Source organism: Haliotis cracherodii, unplaced genomic scaffold, assembly GCF_022045235.1.
Source record: "Haliotis cracherodii isolate W230 unplaced genomic scaffold, xgHalCrac1.p SCAF_13, whole genome shotgun sequence".
Taxonomy (NCBI): Eukaryota; Metazoa; Mollusca; class Gastropoda; order Lepetellida; family Haliotidae; genus Haliotis; species Haliotis cracherodii.
The window spans coordinates 34,396,741-34,422,512 of record NW_027266268.1 but is presented as its reverse complement, the minus strand read 5'-3'; the positions used below and the strand labels follow the sequence as shown (position 1 = coordinate 34,422,512).

The 25,772-nt window shown below is 40.8% G+C and overlaps 1 protein-coding gene across 2 annotated transcripts in view; it reads right to left on the bottom strand.

Annotated features, from left to right (window-relative positions):
- Window positions 1–25,772, bottom strand: part of LOC139459882 (protein crumbs-like) — a 134,522-nt gene that overhangs the window by 53,606 nt on the left and 55,144 nt on the right. Inside the window, exons 1-5 of one of the 2 annotated variants that reach the window (XM_071241597.1) lie at window positions 8,829–9,748; window positions 2,356–2,454; window positions 1,833–1,946; window positions 1,497–1,639; window positions 416–629 (exon numbers count right to left, since the gene is read on the bottom strand). In XM_071241597.1, coding sequence (XP_071097698.1) covers window positions 416–629; window positions 1,497–1,639; window positions 1,833–1,946; window positions 2,356–2,454; window positions 8,829–8,934 — 676 coding nt within the window. In that variant the 5' untranslated portion in view covers window positions 8,935–9,748. Of the gene's footprint in view, window positions 1–415; window positions 630–1,496; window positions 1,640–1,832; window positions 1,947–2,355; window positions 2,455–8,828; window positions 9,749–25,772 lie in introns of those variants that run through there. The other variant, XM_071241596.1, reaches the window with a different exon arrangement.

Genomic DNA, 25,772 nt, shown 5'->3' with positions numbered 1-25,772 from the left:
CAGGTAGGGTCTGGTAATAGGGGGTCAGGTACCCGGGTAGCAAATTTGGACTCGTCCCAGCGCTATTGTGTATGACAGTTAGAACATACATTGACAAGACATTGCACCAAACAACTGAAAGTCCCACAGGAGTGTTCTTTAATATATTTCTATATTTCAACTAAATCAAGGGAACATAATGGAGTACTGGGACCCGTTCCACAAAGCGATCTTAGAGCTACGGCTGTCGTAAGTCAGTGTTAAAGAATGGGAGTTACAACCTACTTAGCGCTAAGATCGCTTTGTGGAATGGAGCCCAGAGCACCAATTCTGCTCCAGAATCCAAAAAGTCAAGCATGGGCCACATAGCATGTAGCATTTCAGACCCGAAACACCAAGTAGACATGCAAAATGGCCATGAAGTAGCCCCCGTTACCTGAGTATCCATCGTTGCAAACACAAGTGTGGCCATTGATGCCATCGAGGCAGCGTGTGTTGGCACCGCGGCATGTCACGTTGACGCAGTCGTCAATGTCCCCCTCACAGCTTTGGCCAGTGAAGCCCCTGGGACATGTACAGTGGTACGTGTTCATGCCATTCGTACAGTTCCCTCCATTCTGGCACGGAATCGAATCACACTCGTTGACATCCTAAGAACATAGCAATATATTACATTTTCAATCTTGCTGGACTGCTGTCCAAATGCTGAACAATATAAGTAAAATCTAAATCTATTTACATTTGTATACTTATCCTGCATTACTCCTTAATGCATTTACTGCTTACCTTACAACAACAAAAAAACAGTATGGTGTGGTCTTGGGTGAAGAAATAAAGTTGTTTCATATTCCACACCTGCTTTTTGTATGAACCGAAGCTGAAGGTCTAAAATTATCCAATTTGAAGAGCTCCGCTGAGACACATCCTTGCTGTACCACGACAGGCAGTGATGTGGGTAAGGTGACTTGTCATCAAGGTCACATGACGGTGGGGGTGGTCCGTACAAATAGCAGGAGTAGAATGTGAAACAACTTTATTTCTTCACCCAAGACCATCGCTGTACTGTCTTTTCGTTGTTGTAAGGTAGGCAGTGAATGCATTAAGGAGTAATGCAGGATAAGTACAAAATATGGCCTTTCATATAGATTTGAAGGTCATTTGAAGATCATTCTTTTAATTATGTAATCTTGGGACACAGGTGGCCCAGTCGTCTAAGGTGCCACAATTAGCTGTGCACAGTTGCATCCCTTTGTCACACCAGAAACCTATGAGTGGGGGTTCGATTCCTGGTTTGCCTAGATAATGTTTCTAGGTTTGTCAGCACCATACCCGTGCCCGTGAGTTTCACCAAAGTGGTAAACGTCGGAGACCTGCTTCATTTCGGGCTTTCCTCCCACATTAAGCTGACATGCCGTGATATAACTGGAATACTGTTAAAAGCAGCGGTAAACCCAAGTCACTCACTACTTTCATGTTTGGCTGAAGCATTATTTCTATCGTCAGTGTCCAGCACCTACCAGTACACATCCAATACCGTCGTAGCCTGGGGGGCAGACGCAGGTGAAGCTGCCAGGGTTGTTCACGCAGGTGCCGCTACCGCAGACACCAGGAGTCACATCGCATTCACTTACATCGTCGTTGCATGTGTCCCCATCATAACCTGAAACAGTTCATTGGATAAAGCTGTGTCTACTTGGCAGCAAAAATAATAAAATCTTTCGAAGAGGGCATAATATTAAACAGAACACAATAAATGATTCATCTGAAGGTCATCCCTACCGGACTCACTACCGATATCCAGCCCTTCACCATCCGACAAAATCACTGATGTGGTGAAAGATGAGTTCACATACCTGAACCTGTGCAGTTACACCTGAAGCCATTGACCAGGTCAATACACTGACCATTCTTACATGGGTCGCGACGACATTCGTCAATCTCCGTTTCACAATTTGTACCAGTATAACCTGCAATAGAAAAACATGAGAATGACTACACTGGCATCCCCTGATCATAACCAGGATTTTTTATCGATAACGATTAATGAATCTTCGTGCTGCTTTCTGTAACAAATGTGGGGCACTACATTTCATTCTGCATAGTTCAGTTGCTTGGGCACACCCGAACCTATGATTGTGGGTTCGAATCTTGGTATGCCCCAATTATGTCTCTAGGTTTGTCAGCATCATACCCGTGTTTGTGGGTTTCACCAAACTAGTACATACATCTAAGACCTGCATCACTTCTGGCTTTCCAGCCATATCAAGCTGACATGCCATGATTTAACTAAAATACTGTTCAAAGCAGTCTTCGACCAACTCTCTCATTCACTTTGCAACAAATCCAAGGTCAAGGTGACCTTGACCTTTGACCTACCTGGTGTGCACATACACCTGTAGGTTGTCCCCTCGTCAGGATTCGCAACACAGGTAGCATTGTTCAAGCACAGATTCACAACATGGCATCCAAGATGAGCTGAAACATTGTTCAATAAAATAAGCATCTGATGACAATAGTTACCTAGCAACAAGACATTAAGAGCTGTGCCAAAGTCTTATTGATCACAACAGCACAACAATCAATGCCCTAAGTAATCTCAGTCACTATATGGCTGAAACAATGCAATGGATGCAAAATTAAATTTTAACACTATCCCTCACAACTCCAACCAATAACTAGCTAATAATATTTCTCAAATTTGAACCATGAAAAACACTAATACTGAACAGAGGAAACATAAACAATTTCTCATATTTCAAAGATATTCTTGTCATCTGATGATATTTGAACCAGAAGCTAAATCTGTCAAACTCACAACAGATCGAAGTTTCAAAATTTAGTTCAATCATCATTAATTGACATAAACGGATTAAACAGCTTTCAATTATCTCTGTAAGGCGGACTGTTTACACTAACTCACAAAACAAGCATTCATCCCACATTCCCTCCAACAAGGCCACAGACAACACAACAAACCCATGTGTTATAAAACCTCATATTCCTATTTAATCGAGGATATTCTAAATATTACACTGTGTGTTGGAATAGTAAATGGCAAACATCGAAGCCTTCTGGAGGGCCGTGCATACCACAAATGTTTCCTTTTTACCATTAAGCCAATTGTGTGGGGTGTGTTTGTTTGCGTTACTATTTAAATAAAACGTTGTTTAACTCACCAACCTCGATATCACTACATACAAGGCTGCTAAACAGGCCGGCCCTAAACTTGCAGCTTCCGTAAGAAAAACAGAAATTTCAATACACACAACCTTCTTTGAATACCCACTAAGCAAGTTTGATTCCAGTCACTTAAAACTTGAACTGTTTGTCTTGAACAAAGCTTATAATGTGTTGGCATGGCAACCCTAATTACACACAAACTAGTGGTGTCACCGTAGGCGATATTGTATTGTATCCCAAATGAGGCCCACGATACAATACGTCAGGATCGTATCACACCCATGGTGTCAGGATATATATCATATCGTGGACCCACTTTTATGTTACAACTCTAACTGAGACAATGTCTCATTTCCCACAGAATACATCGCGACCTGGAAGCTGACACCATAATTCCTACAAAAAATAAACAAGGACACAGACATCTTTATCCTCTGCCATCCTTACATGCTTACAAATGCAAATATATAATATTTGATTTCTGTGAAAACGATAGGCATAAGTCCTAACTAGCCCCAAACCGCATGAAGTTCCTAGTTTGAAGAGATCTTCAGCTACCCCTGCATGTAATATGTTTGTTTGTTTGTTGTTTAACACCGCACTTAGCGATATTCCAGATATATGACGGCGGTCTGTATACAATCAAGTCTGGACCATACAATCCAGTGTTTATATCATGAGCATGGATCCAAACAATTGGGATACGATGACACGCATCAACCAATTTTTTTTTAAGTCAGTGAGCCTGGCAAAGATATTTGCCTTGTACGGTAAGCATAGGTTGCTGAAGACCTATTCTAACCCGGATCTTCACAGGTATCCCTGCTTGCAACAGAAGACTGACGGGATCCGGTGATCAGGCCTTCTGACTTGGTTGGTGAATGTCATCAAATCCTAGGACAGATGCTCATGATATCAATCACTGGACTGTCTGGTCCAGACATGACTATTTACAGACCGCCGAGTCTTGCGGAGTGTGGTGTAAACAAAGTACAAACCAGCCTATACATTTGAAAAGTTTCAAGGATAAATAACGAAGGCTTGGCACCAGCAAAAACACCTACTGTATTCGATGTAAGAAGCGCCCCGCTCTAATAAGCACCCACTGCGATATTTGCTAATATATTGACTAGTGAACAATCCCAATTAGCACCCCTTCGGATTGATCAATGTACACAAGACTTATTTATTCGCGTATTATACGCACTCGTGTGTGATATGCACCCTTAATTACAGGCAATTAAATTCTGGAAAAATATACATGTCGTATATAAACATTTCAGGCTGTTAGCATAAACCACGAAATTTATCTTTCAACTCTGTTGTTTTTTCACCAGAATAATATTCTAATAAGAGCCCCCTTTTTCTAATTTTGAGAGCGCCCTGGACGTCGAATACGGTATCCACATTTGATAGGAACCAACCTTTGAAAAACAAAGATATAAATTCTATACATTCCAGAAGATCAAAGGCACCTGTTCAGCACTTGCCTGATATATCTACTACTTCGCGATGATATATGAAACATTTTATAACGTATATCATGTATATCCTCTGGAAACAAACCCAACCAAACCAGGGCCATAACTCTGTAAAATATTAATTCTCCATGGCGTTTTTCAAACATGATAACATATTGATGACTTATTGATGTATTCCAAATGTCATCTCTAGCAGTTCCCAGAATCGGTGTACTATGTCAATAAAATATAACTGTGAAATATACATTTTTGATGATGATTTTCTAACAGGATCACCATATTTATCCATTAATGATGTAGGCAAAATGTCATCCATGTATCCACATCAGTTTCAGGAAACTCTTGTCCCCATTCTAGTTGGACAAAGGAGCCAAACCTGTATTTTCGGCTTTTTTTCTTTGAAAAAGGTCAGCTTGCAGTATGTCAATAACTGCTGGTTTTCGAATGAAGATGATGGCTGGTTTATTTAAGCACAACAAATCTACGACAGTGGCAGAAAGCATGGGCAGACAATACCAGGACGGGGATAAGGAGGATGGTGGAGGATGGTGCAACTCGAGATTAATGAGAAGAAAGATGAATAGTTAGGATTCCAGATTTGGGTCATTTTTTAGGAGAGCTAAACATTTTGCTGAAAAAATTGTCACATCTACTGATTTGGGACACCATTGTCTGAATGAACATTTATTATCAAGGGCCACAGAGCTCCAGATAAGCTTTTGGTGTTGTGGGTATTTTACCCATGCATTTTAAAATCATTGGGTATCAGTAATTCTACCTGCGTATTCAAATTTCTGTTACCCACTAGTTTTTACACATGTGGGTATTTAAGTTAAATATTTAAAAACACTATTCATCTAGTCCCTGCAAACTGGTGTCGTGTGGGTTCGAGAGCTTTATAGGATTCAAAAATACCACGATACTTCCACAAGAAAGTGTGATGGCAAATGATCATGATGTAACTGTCATCGAGTTTGGCAAGGTTGACGGAATGCCCCTTTATAATTTCAAATTAAGTTGCTGATTTGCTAATCAAATACGCAGGGTTACTTCACAATATTTTCATGATACGCACAAGTTTTATTTTTGTAGCGTATCTGTAATGTTCGTTGCGTATTTGATACGCTTGGATTATATTTTACTGTGTATTTCTGCATTTCTGATGCGTATTTCACGCAGATACGCAGCTTATCTGGAGCTCTGGGCCAATTAACCTGTAGCCATGACATGTCTATGTCTTGAATCACTTAGTTGCCTTGACTTTAAGAAGCTAATCCCCACTGTTAATCCCCATTGTTAATCCCCATTGTATTGTATTGCCTATAGACTGTCTGCCATCCTGAATGAGCTGAGAAACTATGTCACTGATTATCAACTGTAGATTAATCCACGTCAGGTGACCTTGGAAATAAGCTTTGGCCAGAGATGAAAATGCAGGTCTTGCCCTCAGCCAGCGAGGTTAGGTTAGGCTGGGTGCTCCAGGGCACCAAGACCACCACTATCACTATGTGCTGACCTGACCCAGTGCTTCTTGTATATATACATCTACCTGTCCAAAGTAAACTTGTATATACCACAAGCCTTCGACGCCAATGTTCTCACTTTCTTCCTAGAACTGTACACGAATCTTTGCATTTAGGAATATGCATGTAATTATTATCATGTGTCTTCAACGCACATACAGTTAATGCGCTGTTAAAATATACAGTATTGTCATATAATATTATCTCTTTAAAACACTCCCTGAGGAAAGTTCACTATTATAATCTTTAACAAAAAGCACAATAGTAAAAGCGCAGGACTAGTACAGGTAGAATTACTATAGGTTTTCCATACAGATCAGCACAAGGATGATACACACACTAGTTAGTTTATATAAGGTTTATTCACGCTATACATTATCTACTTAGCGTATTTGCACATAAAGCCCTACAGGGAATTGACGATCAGTCACACAAACACGATAATTACGGAAATATGTAGACCATAAATAGTTTGCATTCCAATGAGACTGAATCAAACTACAGGCTCAATGGTTATCGACGTATTTAATCGTGAGTTGTGGAGCACAATGAAAGGCCATGTGAAAGCTCTTTTCTTGTCGATGGTATAGAATAGAAGCTTGGGGCATAAACGTTGTTTGAGGATTGATTATAAACTGGCCTACCAACATTCACCTGTACGCATTAATTCATTAGGTTGAGTTTTATTGATTTCTACCTTCCCTCAACAGGAAAATACCTTACATTAATGATATTGTCATAAATTATACTGGAATGTGGAGACATTTTTAGTGTGTGGGGATATAGAAATGATTACTACATGAAATGTCAGAATCACGTCTAAACAATAGAATCAGTAAATATTCACATTTTTCTAATAGTTGACATTTTGATATATATACGTTTCTGATATATAATTGTTATAATATGTGTTGTTGGGACACTAGTTTTCTACACATTCTAACAGTGAGTGAGTTTGGATTTACGCCGCTTTTAGCAATATTCCAGCAATATCAGGGCGTGACGAGCGAACACTTTAACCACTAGGCTACCCGACCGCCCCTTCACATTCTAACAAGGACATAATGTAAAACTACAGTATAAAAACAGATTTAATAAAGTATTAGAGACATAAACTAAGTCTATGCTTGACACTTTGGACACACACTTTCATAGTTTCCCAGACAGCCTAGTGGTTAAGGTGTTCACTTGTCACGCTGAACACCCGGGTTCAATTCCCTACACGTTCCCTACATGGGCACAATGTGTGAAGTCCATTTCTGTGTCCTCCGCTGTGATATTGCTAGAATATTGCTAAAAGCGGCATAAAACCATACTCACTCCTATTGACCCTGAAACACATCCTAAACATCCCAAATAAGTCTTCAATTCTTTGTCAAAGCTAGATTTCTTCACTTTGAAAATGAGGAGATTCTTTGGACTCCTAATTTCTATATTAGACAATTTACAAAACTCACCAACTTCTGCAGCTGATGTCACATAAATACAACACACAATATATACAACTCAAAAGAAGTTAAAGAACACCCAGTTTGTTCATATGACCATAGTTAATATGTCATGAAAGAAAACTGTATCAGAGCTGAATTTGACAATACTGTCAATGCTAGTGCTAGTTATGAGAGAGAGAGAGAGAGAGAGAGAGAGAGAGAGAGAGAGAGAGAGAGAGTTTCAAAAGATATACCTTTTGCATTTGTTGCATGTAGAAAAATATCATAAGATGTGAATCTTGTATAAAAATACCCAAAGCAAGTCTACAATACTTTGGCAAATCTAGAAGATGAACATATTCAGAGATCCTTTTAAATACATACTAAAAGTCAATTTTACACACAAAAAAACTTAAAATATTTCAATTTCAGAGACTAAACATGCTAAAGCTTAGCCTAAATGTTAATAGGTTTTAATGTCCTCGTAGACAAATGGTAGATGTTGTCTTAAAAGTGTGTCTGTTTCGTGTGTCTATGCATTGGTCAGTATCACTGATATGTCTATCAGACCCAGCAGCCACAATAACATTTTGTCACCCTTATCTGAATGACGAAGGAGAGGTCGTCTTTATCTAGGTTAAGTATTTCCTCTGCTGATAATCAGCCAAACAGAAACAATATTTTTAATTCACATAACTTCCTACCATGGGATAAGCTACACGTTACTTTGTCCTTGTAAACAATTCTTTCAGGATTACGTTCACCCACGTCATACTTTGATAAACAGATAAACAAACAATTATACTAATAATCCACACAACACTAATAGACTGACAAAAGTTAAGGAAATGATTCAAAGCAGTCGAAGAGCACTTGCTTCTTTCAAATTTCTATATACTCTGACATGACAGATTAACTAAAGTAATATGAAAGAATCAGGTTTTCTTTAACATCTTTTGAGTTGTATACATTCCATTGCTTTAGGAATAAATCCACATTCTAGTTTGTCAATATATCCTCTTGTCCATCACAACATTCGGGTTGGTTCACATATTCAATACTGAGCAACTGGTAAATTTGGCTTCAAAATTATTGAAGTGAAGCATATAAATTTTCTTTGAATATTTACACCTTATTCAACTCATTAATAGTTCAGATCGTAACTATAAACCTTAGCAATCAAAAGTAAATCGTTTATATTTATTTCACCATCAACATTCACCATCGCCACTTACCTGTTGTGTTCGTGGGGCTTGTCTGCTGCAAACTATCCCCGCTCAAAAATATCACAGTCAATACCACCCACAACACATGCACCATTTTGAAGGAAGTCACAAACATATTTCCACAACACACACACAAGTCCAAATAAATAATCCACAGTTCCACAATCCGAGGAAGATCCTAGTATACTCGATCACAACCTGTCCTTGGGTTTCCCATAACTATCAAACTGATGGAATTCCTGCCCCGAAACGAGCACAATTGTGACATTAGGGTTTGTCTGTCTCCCCATCGATCCGTCATTCAATCATAGAGTGATGCATCTTGCACATCCTAGTCAAATGAGGTCACAGTGGGGATTGAAACCACCAGGTATCTCTAGTTGATTTACAACCTTCCCAGCAAATCTCAGGTAGTAATTAACAGTCTCCTGATTAGGTGGCCCTGACTTGGGCAGTTTGAAGACACACCTAATTCCAGCAACAACAACCACAAGCTGACTAGTCCTGTGAGTTGACTGGTGTCACCGAATTCAATACCTGGCTGTGTTTATACAGGTAATTAATCCACTCCAAGCAGGTTGCTGAAGCCGTAGTTGATAAAACACATCCAACAATGTCTGAAACTCAGTCCTTGAAATAATGTAGGCCATGCCAGAGAAAGCTTCGTCCCATCCTTGTAAACCAGCCGACCACCATAACAATAGGCCACAGAATTCACCTCGCTCAGCCAACCGGGCCAACTAGCTCCTCTGGCAAAGATTCTCACACAAATGAGGTCTGGACACACTATACAGCCCTTTTTTCACCTGGTCATAATTACCAGGTAAGAGTTGGTTGTACAGGCTACCTGAAGACAGTCCAGGTAAGTACAGGTTAACGAGGATCCCTGTTCAATCTTGCCCCTGGCTGTAAGGCTGACTAACTGTCGAGTGTTCAAGTCGTTTACTTCCGGTAAAGGGGACGACAGGTAGAGCGTGGCTGAGTCAGGGTAGCGATGTGGCCAGGTACAGGTGTGAAACACACCTGGAGTCTTCCCAGGGTTGTGGAGGTGGGTGGTGGTTAGAAAGTCAACTCACTGATGATGTATAGGGGCATTACTCAGTAAATATAGAGTTTCAGCCTATCTGATCAATACTTTACATGTGTTATGGCTTCTTCTAAAACAAACATATTTGTCATTCCTTTGTGAGTTTTTCACATGACGAAAATGTAGATTTTAGATGTAAATATATTACCTTATTTGTCCTTGATCAATATTTTGCATAAAACATATCAGAATATTACAAAGAAATTTACTTTCACTACTTCTTTCTGAAAACTTTTTTAATTTACCTGTCATTATCCTGAATGAGTCATATTTTCTGACACAGGTTAAAAAGACAGGAGAAACAAAATATTGACATAAATTGACCAAGAGGAATGTCGTAAATATTTTACGTGACTCAAAAGTAGTTACAGAACGCTCATTTTTTTATATGAATATAGTTTATCTGACATGGCCTGGATACTAACTATAGTCATATCGAAGAGTAGAGTATATAGTTTTGGTTTGGTTTGTTGTTTAACGCCGCACTCAGCAATATTCCAGCTATATGACGGCGGTCTGTAAATAATCGAGTCTGGACCAGACAATCCAGTGATCAATATCATGAGCATCGATCCACGCGATTTGGGATCGATGACATGAATCAACCAAGTCAGCGAGTCTGACCACCTGATCCCGTTAGTCGCCTTTTACGACAAGCATAGTCACCTTTTACAGCAAGCATGGGTTGCTGAAGACCTATTCTACCCCAGAATCTTCACGGGTCGTAGAGTATATAGATCAAGCACATGACACTTATGAAAGGCATTTAGAAGTGATACACATAAGGAAGAGAATTTATGGATATCAACTTCTTTATTAAGAGGAACACAACATTTCGGTGTATCTAGATACTAGTAAGTAGATACTATGAAACACTGTGTTCCTCATAATAAAAAAGTTGACATCCATGAATTCTCTTCCTCAAACAAGACAAGCTCAAGGTGACTGACACAACATATCAATACCACACTGCAGTCAATATTTCATTGTTTATGGGATTGAGGAACCGTGTCATAGACTTGTGAAGCTGAGATGTATTTATCTGTCGGATATAAATACTTCACACATGAAAGCTTCCATTAATTTCGGACTGCATTCCACACGACAACAACCAGATTAATTGGATGTGGAGGCCATCACTGTCAGGCAAGCACCTGTAGGCAGGAGACGATGAATCAATGGAGTGTCCAGCATTAGGTGGTGGTGGGGAGGTGAAGTGGGGTTTAACGTCACGTCCAAGATTACTGCACTCATAAAGCGACATGCATGCATGTGCGTGTGGCTGCTTGTACAGTCTAGACTGATGCCGATTTATAGTGCTAGCCCACTGAGATACCATGCTGCAGTTTAACATGAATACCCCTCTCAGACACAGTATACTGCTCTGGGCCGACAAGTCCTTGTTTTAGCCCCTTAATGCAGAGCGCCAGACAGGGTAACACCAAGTACCATCTTTTAACGTCTTTTGGTATGACGCGGCAGGGGATCGAACCACGGACCTTCAGCTCTCTGGGCGGATGTTTTATCACTAGAACACGGAGACAGTCTGCCCAGCATGACACACAACATGGTATACTATATGGGAGTTAATGTCCACCACTAGAACACGAGTAGCACCCAGTACTTAATGTGACCACAAAGTAGGTCTTCTCATATAAATAGCCCTTATAGGTGATGGACAGTTTATTTCATTCTTATTATATTATATACTAAGCAATTTATCTTCTTAATTGCCAGAAAATTGTTAAAATAGTACTTCATAATTTGGTTAAAATATATTAGGTCTTTGAAAGGCATTTAGAAGTGATACACATAAGGAAGAGAATATATGGATGTCAACTTCTTTATTATGAGGAACACGTTTCGGAGTATATACTTACTCCTTCATCAGGTGAATGAATGCCATTAGGCAGAGAGCATATATGTACATGTTCATTCACCTGATGAAGAAGCAAGTATATACTACGAAACGTTGTGTTCCTCATAATAAAGAAGTTGACATCCATATATTCTCTTCCTTAAAATAAATTAATCATTAAATTTTCATCAAAACCAACTAGATTCTTTATAAAGGACCGACCATTCTATATTCAGGGGGGTTGGGGGGGATGTTCTGGGATTTCATTGAAAAAAATGTATTGTCCCACAAATGCCTGAAAAATTTAATTATGCTTCAGAATGTTGAAAAAACTAAATTGTCTGCCATGAAAAATACAGTGTTGCAAGATGTATCTAAGAATCTTTTTATTTAGGCTTGTAGTTTTATCCCAAAAAATTCTGGTTTTGCAGTTACAGCAAAGGCGGATTCAACATGAAATGTGATATATTTTGCCTTGTTGACAAAATCTGTTCCTGTTGATCGATGTAAACAATCAATGTTTACAAAAGAATAATTAAAGTATCTTATTCCATGTTCTCATATATTACACTAGGATAAAACATTTTTCTGAAAAAAATGAAAACTTGAGCATTTCCTTTGCTGAACAGGAATTACGCAAACTGGCAATACCACCTTCCTTATCACCTACAGCCACTGAGATACACACTGGTACAAAGAAACACACCCCCATACCAAACCTCTGACACAATCTTCTCACATTCAACCCCAAGCTATTTCAGACACTTGGTCATGAGTGAGTCACTGACAACAAACATACTTTGATTGACCACAATCTACGTGTCACGTGACCTTTCAGTAGACAGGTGTTATACTGCACATGGTGTATATGAATGACGTATATACATATGTATATCATTAATGTATCCAGGTAATCAATACGGGCAGGACAGTGTGTGAGGATTATTTGGCACATCCTCCATAACACAGCTGCTGCTTCGTCTATGGATGGGATCGGTGTCCTGTTACTGTAACAGTGCACGTGGGTGGGGGTTTCAGCAAGTGAGCGAGCGAGTGAGTGAGTGAGTGAGTGAGTGAGTGAGTGAGTGAGTGAGTTTAATGCCTAGTGACTTTCAGCAGTATTTAAGTTGGAACATGGCGTGACAGCTTCACGTGGGAGGAAAGACTTTCAGCAGTATTTCAGTTGGAACATGGCGTGACAGCTTCACGTGGGAGGAAAGACTTTCAGCAGTATTTCAGTTGGAACGTGGCGTGACAGCTTCACGTGGGAGGAAAGACTTTCAGCCGTATTTCAGTTGGAACATGGCGTGACAGCTTCACGTGGGAGGAAAGCCTGATGCAGGTCTCAAACGTCTACCACTCCGGTGAAACCCACAAGCATGGGTACGGTGCTGTCAAACCTTGAAACAAAATCATGGCAACCAAACAACTGAAGCCGGAACACCTAAAGTTAGGAACACCTAAAAATTGCCAAACCTCAGACAACTGGAATATTCTGTGACATCGCTGGATTATTGCTGAATTGTACTGGAATGTTGCTGAAATATTCTTGAATAATGCTCACAGTGGCACCAAACCTATCAGCATTGCTCTACATTTAACAAGGCCTCATATCGCGCATGTTTGTTCTTGATTGTGAGTGTTCAGCTAAGATTATGATTTCATTATTGTCCTTTGATAAACTATAACAATGAGCTATCATTGCCTGCATACACTGTCCACCCATATGTGCATATAATGACAGTCTGTGACACCTTAGTAAAATATTCAAACTATTTGAGAACTAGACACAAATGGCATCCCCTATTGACTGAAAACACTACAAGAAGATCTTGCTCAGTTTTCTGTTTGATATGACACAACAGCAATTTCTTCCAAGCATTAATAAACACCCTCAATCCTCGAAACCAAAAAGGAAATGTGAAACAAAATTCAGACTTCGCTATCTCCATCATCAAATACGAGTTCCACTTCCTGCAGTCACAAACTCAGTCGTGAGTCTAAACATCACAATTTGTTGTGCATCGTAGGCCTTCAACACATACGGTCGGTAAATTAAATGTTATAATTAAACATAACATGTTGCTTACATCAAACATTCAACACCTGCCTGCATCAGGTCATGTGACTTGGTAATTTGACCTCTGTCTGCATCAGATCATGTGACCTGGTCAATGGTCAATGATTCAACCCTTGTCTGCATCAGGTCATGTGACCTGGCAGTTAGGTCAATGAATAAACCTCTGTCTGCATCAGATCATGTGACCTGGTAATTCGGTCAATGATTCAACCCCTGTCTGCATCAGGTCATGTGACCTGGCAGTTCGGTCAATGTATAAACCTCTGTCTGCATCAGATCATGTGACCTGGTACTTCGGTCAATGATTCAACCTCTGTCTGCATCACGTCATGTGACCTGGCAGTTGGGTCAATGATTCAACCCCTGTCTGCATCAGGTCATGTGACCTGGCAGTTCAGTCAATGATTCAACCTCTGTCTGCATCAGATCATGTGACCTGGCAGTTCGGTCAATGATTCAACCCTTGTCTGCATCAGGTCATGTGACCTGGCAGCTCGGTCAATGATTCAACCCGTCTGCATCAGGTCATGTGACCTGGCAGTTCGGTCAATGATTCAACCTGTCTGCATCAGGTCATGTGACCTGGCAGCTCCGTCAATGATTCAACCCGTCTGCATCAGGTCATGTGACCTGGCAGTTCAGTCAATGATTCAACCTCTGTCTGCATCAGATCATGTGACCTGGCAGTTCGGTCAATGTTTCAACCCTTGTCTGCATCAGGTCATGTGACCTGGTAGTTCAGTCAATGATTCAACCTCTGTCTGCATCAGGTCATGTGACCTGGCAGTTCGGTCAATGATTCAACCCCTGTCTGCATCAGATCATGTGACCTGATAATTCAATCAATGATTCAACCCCTGTCTGCATCAGATCATGTGACCTGGTAGTTCAATCAATGATTCAACCGGTTTCTGCATCAGATCATTTGACCTGGTAATTCGGTCAATGATTCAACCTCTGTCTGCATCAGGTCATGTGACCTGGCAGTTTGGTCAATGATTCAACCCCTCTGCATCAGGTCATGTGACCTGGCAGTTTGATCAATTATTCAACCTCTGTCTGCATCAGATCATGTGACCTGGCAGTACGGTCAATGATTCAACCCTTGTTTGCATCAGGTCATGTGACCTGGCAGTTCAATCAATGATTCAACCCCTGTCTGCATCAGGTCATGTGACCTGGAAATTCGGTCAATGATTCAACGTCTGTCTGCATCAGGTGCTGTCATTAGACCAACATGACGCGTGGGTGGAAGGTCACGATGACCTACCAGAGACAGGCGGGGAATTACCCTCATTGTAATCATTATCACCTGCTGGTGAACACTCTGAACAAACAGGTGAAACACACAGCCCCACGGGTGCTTCCAACACTGACTATATGCATAGCTGCATGAGCTTCCATCTTTATACACACACAGCCCCACGGGTGCTTCCAACACTGACTATATGCATAGCTGCATGAGCTTCCATCTTTATACACACACAGCCCCACGGGTGCTTCCAACACTGACTATATGCATAGCTGCATGAGCTTCCATCTTTATACACACACAGCCCCACGGGTGCTTCCAACACTGACTATATGCATAGCTGCATGAGCTTCCATCTTTATACACACACAGCCCCACGGGTGCTTCCAACACTGACTATATGCATAGCTGCATGAGCTTCCATCTTTATACACACACAGCCCCACGGGTGCTTCCAACACTGACTATATGCATAGCTGCATGAGCTTCCATCTTTATACACACACAGCCCCACGGGTGCTTCCAACACTGACTATAAGCATAGCTGCATGAGCTTCCATCTTTATACACACACAGCCAGAAAGCTGAAATTCTGCAAATGAATGGATCATTTGTGTATGGAAAATTCATGAATTTTAACCAAAGCAGGTTGTTATTGTCGGGTATCATCGAATTGTTAACTGGGAATATATTACCTTAAAATACACATTCAAATGTTAGATTTCTGAAAGCAAAGTTTTAATATGGAAAGTAAAATAATACCATGTTTTAACCATGTCCCCACCCATGTCAGCAGAATCGAACCTGGATCTTCAGCACAATGAGCGAACACTTGAACTACTAGGCTACCCCACTGGGCCCAGCATTGATGACAAGCATGAGGTAGTCTCACCCAGAATCTTGGATGTTTTAACCATGTCCCCACCCATGTCAGCAGAATCGAACCTGGATCTTCAGCACAATGAGCCAACACTTGAACCACTACGCCAGCATTGATAAGCATGATGTTGATCGCCCAGAGTAACAGACGTTTTAACTAGGGGTTACTATTGGTCTGGAAATCACTATTGCGATAACTATTGATACTGAAAAACTATTGCGATTACAATTGGTATTGCAAGCAACTATTGCAATAAATATCAATGGTTTTCAGTGTATCATTTTAGATGGACTTTCGGCATCCAACACGTTTCCTGTCAAGCTTGTTATTTTCTTTAGCATAGCAAAAAGACTTCCAAACACTTGATTTTCCACCCAAATTTGTCACAATCTCCACTTGACTGTCACCCTCCGCCATTTTACTTTAAGAAAGATCGGTTGCTAAGCATCAAGGGCAGTTAACTCTTATCCTCACTTGGCTGCGTATGTGAGAGTGTTTCAGTGACTCAATGACATGATATGGTAAATACAATCGAAACTATCAATATTCCTAACTGAAATCAATAATATTGATCGGAAACTGATTTAACAATCGATTTATTGACTTAAAGTGCTTACCAATAGCGATATATCGATATTTTGATTTACCGTGACACCCCTAGTTTTAACCAGATCCCACCCAAGCCAGGAGCTGTAGTCTGTCAAGGGCAGATGTCACACTGACTGGTAGGATAATCTCCTAAATCAAAATGTCCACCATACCGTCTGGGTGCTCTGTCATCATAATAGAGACATACCTGGGACTTCACAATTCATCATACTGAATTAAAGCTGTACAGTCACTGAATCCTCCCTTGAGTGTTTTGTACATTTTATGATGCTATGTTGATAGATTTATTGGTTCAGATGATCACTGTGCGTGTGTTCATTTGTTGGCATACTGAAACATGTTGCATGTAGCTCTTGCTTGTCATATCTGAGTGAGTGAGTGAGGTTTAACGACGTTTTTAGCAATATTCCAGCAATATCACGGCGGGGGACACCAGAAATGGGCTTCACACATTGTACCCATGTCGGGAATCGAACCCGGGTCTTCGGCGTGACGAGCGAACGCTTTAACCACTCGACTACCCGACCGCCCCCCCCTTGGACAAGAGAGTTAATTTCATCATAAATCACAACTCCCTCCTTGTCATATCTGAACACAAATGAAAGTGATGCTGAGTAGTTGAACAAAGGTGTGTATCACGATACAGTTGAGGTATCAGTACTGTGTACTGGCTCCGGGCGACAGGTACTGATCCCTCCCCTACTCTTGGTACCAACATTACAAAAACAAAGGGCAAAATCTCTCAGATCCCCAGCTATGTGATGGCGGTTGGAAAAATCAAGTCTGGACTAGACAATCCAGTGATTGACATCAGGAGCATTGAGCTTCACAAATGGGATATGATGGCATGCACCAAACAAGTCAGCATGTCTGACCACCCGATCTTGTTCGTCTCTTCTTATGACAAGCGTGATGGTAATAATTTAAAAGCTTATATGCGTAACGTCTGGTAGCTTCCCCCAACTGAAACTCCCAGAAGATGAAGAAAACACAGAGAGAGGCAATCATAGAAATTATTTACATTTCATAACAATGCCTTGAGCAGACCAAGGACGTCCAAAGACAGCAGGGGAAAACAAGCAAGCTAATGACAAAATACTGTGATTTTCATTGATATAAGTCTTAAATTCTGCTAAACCTTTGTGTACATATTCTTTAATACCTTGTAATGTAAATACTGCAGCTAGTTTTGTCAGTGAAGACAGAGTGGACGTAAGGATTACAATATCTTTCTTGTTTCTGTGACATTTTGGAACAGGTGCTCTGGCACTTGCTTGAGGAAGATATTAGTGCCTGTCTTCAATGATACCTTAGCCAACTCATGGACATTCCAACCTCATTAAAATCAGACCTTAGTTCTCGCTACCACTAAACAAAGATCTGAAGACATCCCACTGGGGGTCACGTCAGAACAACTTTTCATCCGACCAATCAGTCTGTCGTTTACCAGATCATGAAAGTGACAGTCGGAATGTGATTTCTAATCATACAACCTCAAAAACATTAAAACGGGGTATTCTGAACGATAGTTACGGGTTTAACGACTGAATCCATACAATCTAGACCATCTATTAGCCATTCCAGAATGTTCTTTTGTTTAGGTTTCAAATTTATAATCGAGAATTTGTTAAAATATGTTTCGAAGTGTAGTTGCCAATTTGAAATTAGTGCTGTAAATGACGAGAAAGCTGCCTTCTGATTGGTCAGTCCATTGGTCTGTCAAAGTTCGCGCAAGGTCGGTCTTACGTGACCCGTAATGGGATGTCCTCAGATATTTGTTTAGCGGTAGTGAGAACTTAGGTCTGATTATAATGAGATTGTGGACATTCTGGTTATGGCATCTGATCCTGATCCACTAAAGCTTCTCATAAGACGCAAGTAACTGGTCCGACATGCTGACTTTGTTGATGTATGTCTGTGTATCCCATTTACGTGGAGGATCGATGCTCACTATGTCAACCACTGGATTGTTTGGTCCAGACTCGATTATTACAGACAGCTGTCATATAGACGGAATATTGCTGAGCGTGGCAGTAACCACCAACAAATAAATATGAAGTCTTTGAAAGGCATTTAGAAGCGATACACATAAGGAAGAGAATTTTGGGAGGTCAACTTCTTTATTATGAGGAACACAATGAATGCCCTGGATAAAGGAGTAAGCATATACTCTGAAATGTGCTCCTCATAATAAAGAAGTTGACCTCCATAAATTCTCTTCCTTAACAAATAAATACTACTACAAAGTAGACACAATTTAGGGATAACAACTCCTTTAATACTGTAAAGGCAACATTTCAGTATAGATCCAATAAACGATAGTACAAGGATCTATACCGAAACGTCGCCTTTACACTATTAAAGAAGTCGTTGTCCATAAATTGTGTGTACAGTCTTGCTTGACAACAGTATAAGGATCTATACCGAAACGTAGCCTTTACAGTATTAAAAAATTTGTTAACAATAAATTATGTCTACTTTGCCACCCGTCAGCTTCTAAGTAATGCCTATCAAACAATTTAAATAATACTACAGTTTGTAAAGACGCCACTTAAAGGTCTAGTATTGTCAGCGAGCCTGTGTTTAACACACCTGACATTAAGTATCAGAATAATAACCAGTTCATGATTTGCTAACAGTTACAGCTGAAGGCTATCAATAAACAAACTAGATGTAGGCAGGAATTGTCTATTAAACATGTCCCTTTGTTTTCTGTTTGATCAATGGATCTAAATACCACAGAGACGCCAGGAGCCTGGATTAACCGAATCCTATTAAAGCGACAATAACTGTTTGTGTAATGTCTCAAACATGTCTGAATAAAAAGTAAGAGTAATTAATCTCATGGCCAACGCAATATCATCAAAGAGTCTGTCATTAGCGACTCGTTAAGAGAACAATGGCTACTTGGCGGCAGATTGTATTACCTTAACTAAAACACTTCTCTTGAGTTTAGATGAATTACTGAACAGACAGACAGTCTATATATCCTAAATATTCTTAAAATCCAAATAATATTTGAACACTGATTTCATCTTACTCTGAAGACAACTTGTTTTCGTAAACAAGGATTTCAATATCAAGCGTAATTAGTTATTTATTATTCTAGAAATGTTGAAAAATATTTACAGGCATTTAGTAGGAAAAACATGATGACATGACACTTGTATTGCCAACAACTTGTGTATTGTTTGTAGTGGTGTTTCAGGGCAACTACTTGCATGATGAAAGCTATACATCATTCTACAGAAAAGGTTCCTGTCATCAGACTTAAATAAATTTTAAAATCTGTAGCAAACTTTGAGAATAAAAAAATTAATATGCCTCTGACATTGAAACATGTTCAATTCAAATCACATTTTGTATTTACTTAGTACCGTATTCGACATTATAAGCGCCCTGCTCTTATAAGCGCCCATGGCAATATTTGCTAATATATTGGCTAGTGAACAATCCCAATTAGCACCCCTACGGATTGATCAATGTACACAAAACTCATTTATTCGAGTATAATACTCATGTGTTATATGCACCCTTAATTATGGGCAATTAAATTCTGGAAAAAAATATCCGTCGTACATAAACATTTCACGCTGTCAGCATAAACCACGGAATTTATCTTTCAGCTCTGTTTTTTTCACCAAAATAATATTCTAATAAGAGCCCCTATTTCTAATTTTGAGAGCGCCCGGGGCGCTTATTACGTCAAATACGGTAATTGTTCTAATTATACATACCAAAAATATTTTTTTTTAAATTCACAAAAACATATCAGGAAAATTACATATAAAGTTCAAATAGCATTGTTAGAATGATGAATTCCATCAATCCTGACATATAAGAAATGTTTTCTATCGAAGGACACAACTAAGCATGATAAATGTTCCTATATTTGTGATTTTACACCTTGCTTGCCCTTGTTTTATTGAGACCGATCTGGTCATGATCGTTGAGGCATACATCACTTCCTGCCTTGGCCATTTATCACTGAGCAACATAGCCCTTTCATCAACTTTTCCTCATAAATGAGACTTCAAATTGTTTTATCCTGTGATAAGAACAAAACATTGATAAGAAAACGTGAGTTAGTCACAGATAACCGAATGTCTCTTCAAGTTAGTTTGCATTCCTTCTTTTAAAACGAAATTAAAAATAAATATTTTATTCACAGAAAATTACAGACTGTCATACTGCTGGAATATTGCTGAGTGCGGAGTTAAACGACAAACCAACCAACCTGAATATGCCTCGTAGTGAAGGAGGCTGTGGCGGACTATATATTGTACTTTGTTAGTTTGTGTGTTTGTCTCCTATTTAATAACTGTGAACACTTGACATAGGTTTACACAAAGTACATGATCTGGACCTGTATTCTCCAGTACATATTAGTCAGACTTTTTCATTTTGTGGAAGCCTCAGTGGCTGAGTGAGTTAGATCGCTGACTTTGTGTGCTGGCGATTTCGTGCCTCACTCTGGCGGTGTGGGTTCGAATCCCGGATGTGCATGTTTAGACAAATCCTTTGCTCTTAGAGAGTGAGTGAGAATGGTTTCACGCCCCTTTTAGCAATATTCCAGCAATATCACGGCGGGGGACACCAGAAATGGGCTTCATACATTGTACCCATGTCGGGAATCGAACCCGGGTCTTCAGCATGATGAGCGAATGCTTTAACGACAAGGCTACCCGACCGCCCTTGCTCTTAGAGAAGAAAGGATGTACAGGGTCAATGATTTTCAGCAGTATTTCTTTGTCTAGGCTGACGTTACCAAACAGGAAGGTTCAATGGTCATATCCATTAACATAATAATAGCTTTCACATCTAATCTGAGCATAATTTGGACAAGAAAATAGGTAGTGTAAAGCACTTTCATTGAAAAAAACACACGAACATTAAGCATTATCGCTAATAAATCTTTCAATTTTGTGACCCTTCAGATCACTGCATCCTAGTCTTAACTTGCAATTTTACTCATAAAAGCAATCAGGAACTTAATCAAATAAAGTGAAGGCAAACTGTTAGGTGCAGCTCAATGCAATTATACCATAACCTAGGGCATGGTGAAGTAAACTAGACATTCGTCAGTGGTGCAACTACCTGCAATATCTCAGCCCTGGCCTCAACAGTTCCTTGTCACCCAATCACAACCTGTGTGAGTCATTCAGCAGGTGTTTTAATCTGGGCCATTATATTTTTATATTTTGGATCACAGATTTTCCCCGTCAAGTAAGAAGTGGGCGGAGGGAATAAAAATGAAAAAAGAGAAAGCTGCCATCTTTTTTTTCTTTTTATAAATCTAGATCACTGAATGTTTTTTAAAAATATAGGAGGTAAAAAGAAGAAGAAAGAAATACTGAATTCCCCATTTCTAGCGCCATCATCCACTGGAGCCTTGGACAAGAGAGTTAATTTCAGCCTAAATCACAACTCCCTACTTTTCAGACTAACCCACACCTCTCAGTATTTCACCCTAACCCACACCTCTCAGTATTTCACCCTAACCCACACTTCTCTGTATTTCAGCCTAACACACACCTCTCTGTATTTCACCCTAACCCATACCTCTCTGTATTTCAGCCTAACCCATACCTCTCTGTATTTCAGCCTAATCACACCTCTCTGTATTTCAGCCTAATCACACCTCTCTGTATTTCACCCTAACCCACACCTCTCTGTATTTCACCCAAACCCACACCTCTCTGTAATTCACCCTAACCCATACCTCTCAGTATTTCAGCCTAACCCACACCTCTCTGTATTTCAGCCTAACCCACACCTCTCAGTATTTCAGCCTAACCCACACCTCTCTGTATTTCACCCTAACCCACACTTCTCTGTATTTCACCCTAACCCACACCTCTCTGTATTTCAGCCTAACCCACACCTCTCAGTATTTCAGCCTAACCCATACCTCTCTGTATTTCACCTTAACCCACACCTCTCAGTATTTCACCCTAACCCACACCTCTCTGTATTTCACCCTAACCCACACTTCTCTGTATTTCAGCCTAACACACACCTCTCTGTAATTCACCCTAACCCATACCTCTCAGTATTTCAGCCTAACCCACACCTCTCTGTATTTCAGCCTAACCCACACCTCTCTGTATTTCAACATGTCTAACACCTCTCAGTATTTCACCCTAACCCACACCTCTCAGTATTTCAGCCTAACACACACCTCTCTGTATTTCAGCCTAATCACACCTCTCTGTATTTCACCCTAATCACACCTCTCAGTATTTCACCCTAACCCACACCTCTCTGTATTTCACCCTAACCCACACGTCTCAGTATTTCACCCTAATCACACCTCTCAGTATTTCACCCTAATCACACCTCTCTGTATTTCACCCTAACCCACACCTCTCAGTATTTCACCCTAACCCACACCTCTCTGTATTTCAGCCTAATCACACCTCTCTGTATTTCAGCCTAATCACACCTCTCTGTATTTCACCCTAACCCACACCTCTCTGTATTTCACCCTAACCCACACCTCTCTGTAATTCACCCTAACCCATACCTCTCAGTATTTCAGCCTAACCCACACCTCTCTGTATTTCAACATGTCTAACACCTCTCAGTATTTCACCCTAACCCACACCTCTCTGTAATTCACCCTAACCCATACCTCTCAGTATTTCAGCCTAACCCACACCTCTCTGTAATTCACCCTAACCCATACCTCTCAGTATTTCAGCCTAACCCACACCTCTCTGTATTTAACCCTAACCCATACCTCTCAGTATTTCAGCCTAACCCACACCTCTCTGTAATTCACCCTAACCCATACCTCTCAGTATTTCAGCCTAACCCACACCTCTCTGTATTTCAGCCTTACCCACACCTCTCAGTATTTCAGCCTAACCCACACCTCTCTGTATTTCAGCCTAACCCACACCTCTCTGTATTTCAGCCTAACCCACACCTCTCTGTATTTCAGCCTAACCCACACCTCACTGAATTTCAGCCTAACCCATACCTCTCTGTATTTCAGCCTAACCCACACCTCTCAGTATTTCAGCCTAATCACACCTCACTGTATTTCAGCCTAACCCATACCTCTCTGTATTTCAGCCTAACCCACACCTCTCTGTATTTCAGCCTAACCCACACCTCTCTGTATTTCAGCCTAACCCACACCTCTCTGTATTTCAGCCTAACCCACACCTCTCAGTATTTCAGCCTAACCCACACCTCTCAGTATTTCAGACTAATCCACACCTCTCTGTATTTCAGCCTAACCCACACCTCTCTGTATTTCAGCCTAATCACACCTCACTGTATTTCAGCCTAACCCATACCTCTCTGTATTTCAGCCTAACCCACACCTCTCTGTATTTCAGCCTAATCACACCTCACTGTATTTCAGCCTAACCCATACCTCTCTGTATTTCAGCCTAACCCACACCTCTCTGTATTTCAGCCTAACCCACACCTCTCTGTATTTCAGCCTAACCCACACCTCTCTGTATTTCAGCCTAACCCACACCTCTCAGTATTTCAGCCTAACCCACACCTCTCTGTATTTCAGCCTAACCCACACCTCTCAGTATTTCAGCCTAACCCACACCTCTCAGTATTTCATCCTAACCCACACCTCTCTGTATTTCAGCCTAACCCACACCTCTCTGTATTTCAACATGTCTAACACCTCTCAGTATTTCACCCTAACCCACACCTCTCAGTATTTCACCCTAACCCACACCTCTCAGTATTTCAGCCTAACACACACCTCTCTGTATTTCAGCCTAATCACACCTCTCTGTATTTCAGCCTAATCACACCTCTCTGTATTTCACCCTAATCACACCTCTCAGTATTTCACCCTAACCCACACCTCTCTGTATTTCACCCTAACCCACACATCTCAGTATTTCACCCTAATCACACCTCTCAGTATTTCACCCTAATCACACCTCTCTGTATTTCACCCTAACCCACACCTCTCAGTATTTCACCCTAACCCACACCTCTCTGTATTTCAGCCTAATCACACCTCTCTGTATTTCAGCCTAATCACACCTCTCTGTATTTCACCCTAACCCACACCTCTCTGTATTTCACCCTAACCCACACCTCTCTGTAATTCACCCTAACCCATACCTCTCAGTATTTCAGCCTAACCCACACCTCTCTGTATTTCAACATGTCTAACACCTCTCAGTATTTCACCCTAACCCACACCTCTCTGTAATTCACCCTAACCCATACCTCTCAGTATTTCAGCCTAACCCACACCTCTCTGTAATTCACCCTAACCCATACCTCTCAGTATTTCAGCCTAACCCACACCTCTCTGTATTTCACCCTAACCCATACCTCTCAGTATTTCAGCCTAACCCACACCTCTCTGTAATTCACCCTAACCCATACCTCTCAGTATTTCAGCCTAACCCACACCTCTCTGTATTTCAGCCTTACCCACACCTCTCAGTATTTCAGCCTAACCCACACCTCTCTGTATTTCAGCCTAACCCACATCTCTCAGTATTTCAGCCTAACCCACACCTCTCTGTATTTCAGCCTAACCCACACCTCTCTGTATTTCAGCCTAACCCACACCTCTCTGTATTTCAGCCTAACCCACACCTCTCTGTATTTCAGCCTAACCCACACCTCTCAGTATTTCAGCCTAACCCACACCTCTCTGTATTTCAGCCTAACCCACACCTCTCTGTATTTCAGCCTAACCCACACCTCTCAGTATTTCATCCTAACCCACACCTCTCTGTATTTCAGCCTAACCCACACCTCTCTGTATTTCAGCCTAACCCACACCTCACTATATTTCAGCCTAACCCACACCTCTCTATATTTCAGCCTAAACCACACCTCTCTGTATTTCACCCTAACCCACACCTCTCTGTATTTCACCCTAACCCACACATCTCTGTATTTCACCCTAACCCACACTGCCATGTCACACAAACACAATCCTGAGACGTGGTAACGAGATTCCAACACCTTAAGAACAGGTACAATCTTCCATTGCAGGTCTCCGTGCTCCACACAAAGGTGCAGAAACACTGAAAGTGGGCCACGCCATGGGAACAAAGCCGTATTGACAGTTCTACATACTGATTAGTTTGCCCGAGACCTAACCAACATCAGCACACACCACAGTGCATACTAGCATTAGCTGATACCAAGAATACGGCTCTGACCAACAGCTGCTAGGAAG